Source organism: Bombyx mori, chromosome W, assembly GCF_030269925.1.
Source record: "Bombyx mori chromosome W, ASM3026992v2".
Classification (NCBI taxonomy): Eukaryota; Metazoa; Arthropoda; class Insecta; order Lepidoptera; family Bombycidae; genus Bombyx; species Bombyx mori.
In genome coordinates, this window is record NC_085135.1 from 6,420,969 (window position 1) to 6,424,858 (window position 3,890).

At 47.8% G+C, this 3,890-nt stretch overlaps 1 protein-coding gene across 1 annotated transcript; it reads left to right on the forward strand.

The window, feature by feature from the left end:
- Window positions 1-726: 726 nt before the first annotated feature.
- On the forward strand, window positions 727-1,323 carry LOC134201720 (craniofacial development protein 2-like). The gene has a single exon (XM_062676967.1). The coding sequence runs from the start codon at window positions 727-729 to the stop codon at window positions 1,321-1,323; it is 597 nt and encodes a 198-aa protein (XP_062532951.1).
- The last annotated feature ends 2,567 nt before the right edge of the window (window positions 1,324-3,890 follow it).

A 3,890-nucleotide genomic window follows, 5' to 3' on the forward strand; every position in this document is an offset into this window, starting at 1 on the left:
CACAAGTCAGCTGTATTTTTTACATTAAGGCTATTAAAACTTTTTATAATATTGCTTGAATTAATTTTCTTAAAGGAGAAACCCCATTTTGGGCCTAAGCGTTATACGAATGTAAGGGTGAGTCCGATATATTAGTATTCATTAAGATATTCAGGAGGATGGAGTCGCTCGCGTCCGCAGGAAATACCTTCAATACCCTGCACGTGTCCTCCGGGTGGTGCAAAACGAGCTTGACAACGCCGAGTTTCGGGCGGCGGATTCTGATAACCCGACCCCCAAACTGGGGAAACTCACTTTGGAGAGGCTACAGGGGCCTAGAAGAACTAAAAATCTTCAAAAAAACCTGGCGTAGAAGGCAAAGGGAAACCACTACGACTATTTCCCTAGAGAATGTCCCGACCTTAAATGATGAGTACAGTAAATGAATATGCGAGGTCGGATGATCCGACTGACAATCGGCGCTCGGTGATACCCGGGTCATCGCGTGTGAAATTGGCTACCGAAGGCACCGTACGGGCTCGGCATCAGGCCCGGACGACTGCAAATGCTACTGATGACCATAAGAGAAAGCTTCCGACCCGACATCCACACCGAATTGGAGCATGGAACGTAAGAGGTCTAGTACAGGAGGGAAAACTGGAAATCGTCGAAAAGGAGATGATCACTCGTCGGTTGACTATACTTGGACTGTAAGAAACACATGTCAAGGGCTCAGGACACTTCACAATGGCGGAAGGAAATACATTCTACTTCTCAGGTCACGAAAGTAAAAGCCAGAACGGGGTGGCCATCATAGTTTCACAGACGTTTAAATATGCGGTCCTTGGATACAACGCTATCAGTGATCGTATTATGACTATTAAACTTAGAGGAAATCCACTACCTATAAATATTGTCCAAGTATATGCACCAACGGCTCAGTCTTCAGAAGAAGAAACCGACAGTTTTTATGGGACACTGGAAGACTGCATTAATGCTTTACCACGCCGTGAAATGCTTTTCGTGCAGGGTGACTGGAATGCGAAAATTGGCGACACTAGCAGAGACGATCATCTGCGGAAAACTGTGGGGCACTATGGACTCGGAACGCGTAACGATAGAGGTGAACGATTCCTGGAGTTCTGCGTCGGAAACAGCCTCGCAATCACCAACACATTTTTTCAGCATCACAAACGCCGACTATACACATGGAAATCGCCAGGTGACCGATACCGGAATCAAATAGATTTTATAACTGTTGACCAAAGATGGAGATCGAGCGAAAAAAGATCGCCCGGGACACCAGTGCTACGAGGCCCCTACTGTGTTGTGCTGTGCGGATAGTGTGTGCCCAAAGCGTGTGTGTTGCGAATCTAGCGGTGTTGTGTCGGCGCGGAGACGTTCCGAGCAACGTAACGCAGGACCCGGGACCAGGTGAGTTGTTCGACACTTTCATTTTAACATCAGTTAATTGCGGGTAGTTGTCGATCAGCCTGGAGAAGCTGCGTACTCATTTTATTCTAAGAATAAAAATCGAGTTACGTTAGCGCCTTCGAGTCTGGCCATCTGTGTCCGTTCCCAGTCCTCCCCTACCCTCCGGGGTTAGGAGGGGCTGCTATTAAACCCGCGTAAGCTGAACCATGGTGGTGGATCGCGGCGGCGTCGGGAACCCCGTACTTAGTTCCGCTCTTAGGTCAATAGTATTGTCCTTACACTTGTTATCATAGTTGTTTATAGTTGTTATGTTATTTAATTTAATTCCCATTTTTTAATAATTAACCTAAGATTTTATTTAATTCATACTAAATTCATTTATAGTTTTCATTTTTATAGGGTAGTTAAGAATAAACCGCTTACTAGCGCCACTGTGGCAGATTTTTGCAATTATTAACTTAGTTTTAATTATACCCTCTTTTGCTTTAATATTTTATGAATTACAAATTTCAATATTCTACGTATTTGCTTACTGACGAACCGACTGACTTTCTTAAGTGGTCACCTTAGTCGTTCTGCTCATTCATAGCTCTTTTGTTCTTGTTTTATTTAATTTGTTTTTTTTTGTAACTAATTATATAATTATTGCGTAACGTACTGTGGGTTATCCCGTCGTTGCCGGTTGATATTATATTTTGTATGATTTTAAATTAAATTAATTAGTCTAGTTACTAGCATTCCATCCCCGTCTTACTTTAAGTTGGGGTGGAATCGTAATTTTTCTTTTTCTTCCTTTATTTTTATTAGATTATAGTAGTAGTTTTCATTATCCAATAGTAATTAATTATCATTTAGCATTTATTCCGATCGAGTTGGAGCCCTTAAGGGTAAGTTTGTGTTTTTATTTCACTTCTTGCTTATTTACGTGCAACTCGGGTAGCCGGTCGCGACGGGAGACTGCAGCGTTGGTCGCGCCCAACTGTAAGTTATTCTTTTTATTTTTATTAGTATTAGTTTCAGTCCTATTTTCTTATTTACAGTTAATATTAGTTTAATTAAATTAGTACACATTAGTATACTCACGTACAATACATATTGCTAGGAACCCTAACGAGATAGTGGGTCGGCCGTCTGAGGCAAGTAGCAGTACGGATGTACCGACAGTCGCTGTGACCGACCACAGGTACGGCTAAATCATGTCGGGGGGGAAACCACCCCCAACCATCAGCACACCCGGTCCGTCTCAAAAGGGACTTCAAGTGATAGCGAGTACATCAATGTACCGCCCTGTACCCGTCCGCCCTGAACAAGACACTTCATCGGACAACAAGCCCGGGCCCTCGGTCGCGGCCCAGGAGTCTCCGAGGATCGGTCCGGGGGAAAGTTTCTTTCCCTTACCGGCCGATAACTCTGGGACCTCTCGGCCGCGAAAGAAGGCCAGGTCTGAGTCCGACCGAAGTTCTGCAGAGGGTGTAGATAAACGACCCCGTATTGGACCTTCGTCCAAATCCTTAGTCGAGGACGACGAGGACGACGACAGCGAGGCGACGACTTCCTCTTACGAAACGTCCGAAATAGAGGCAGACACCGACACAGAACACAAGACATCCAACCCCTCGCGTACCTCCTCTTCGAGGGTGGAGTCCTCTCCCCCCTCCAAACCAATTCCCAAGCCGAGGAAGTGTTTAGGGACAGTGGAGAGCCCACCAGCCAAGCAGCTGCGTACGCCTCCTCGGTCTCCTTCTCCTACCATCTCCCCCATTCCAACGGATAGGCCAAGAGGTGCCCCCACCACAGGCTGCATGGTGGGCAACCTAGAATCGACTAGGTACATGGACCTTGAACCCTCCGTCTCCAATTCCAAACCAATCCCTATCCCAAACCCCTCACCAGTCCCCTCTACCTCATACGCGACTGTAGCAGCCACGCGACCCGTACCCACCCAACAACACCAACAACACACCCACCAGAGTTCCACTGCCCCAAATAGGTCGCGCACTAAAGAGGAGCCCCGCCGTCATCCACCTATTATGGTGGAAGTGCTCCCAAATTGGTCCCGCCATATGGCGGCCATCAGGGAGCGCTTGGGGAGGGCACCCTCCGTGCGCCCTTACGGAACAGGGTTCAGATTTCTGCCAGCGTCGGCAGAGGAATATAGAGTGGTCCAGGCCTACCTTGCCGGGGCCTCCTCAGCGGACAGTGCCATCAAATGGTATTGCTACGCGTTGGAGGAGGACATCCCGACAAGGGTGGCTATTCGCGGACTACCTGCCGACACCGACGCGGCAGAAATCACAAATTCCTTGAAGGAGCTGGGGTTTCCGGCTCGCTATGCCCGATGCATACGGGCTAAGAGAGGGAGGCCGGGGTGCGTATTTTACGTTACCCTCGACCACCTCTCTAAGGAAGGCCTCGCCCGCTTGTACGCAGTTGAAGAACTGCTGTACCTGCCGGGGGTGTCAGTTGAGGGATGGCGG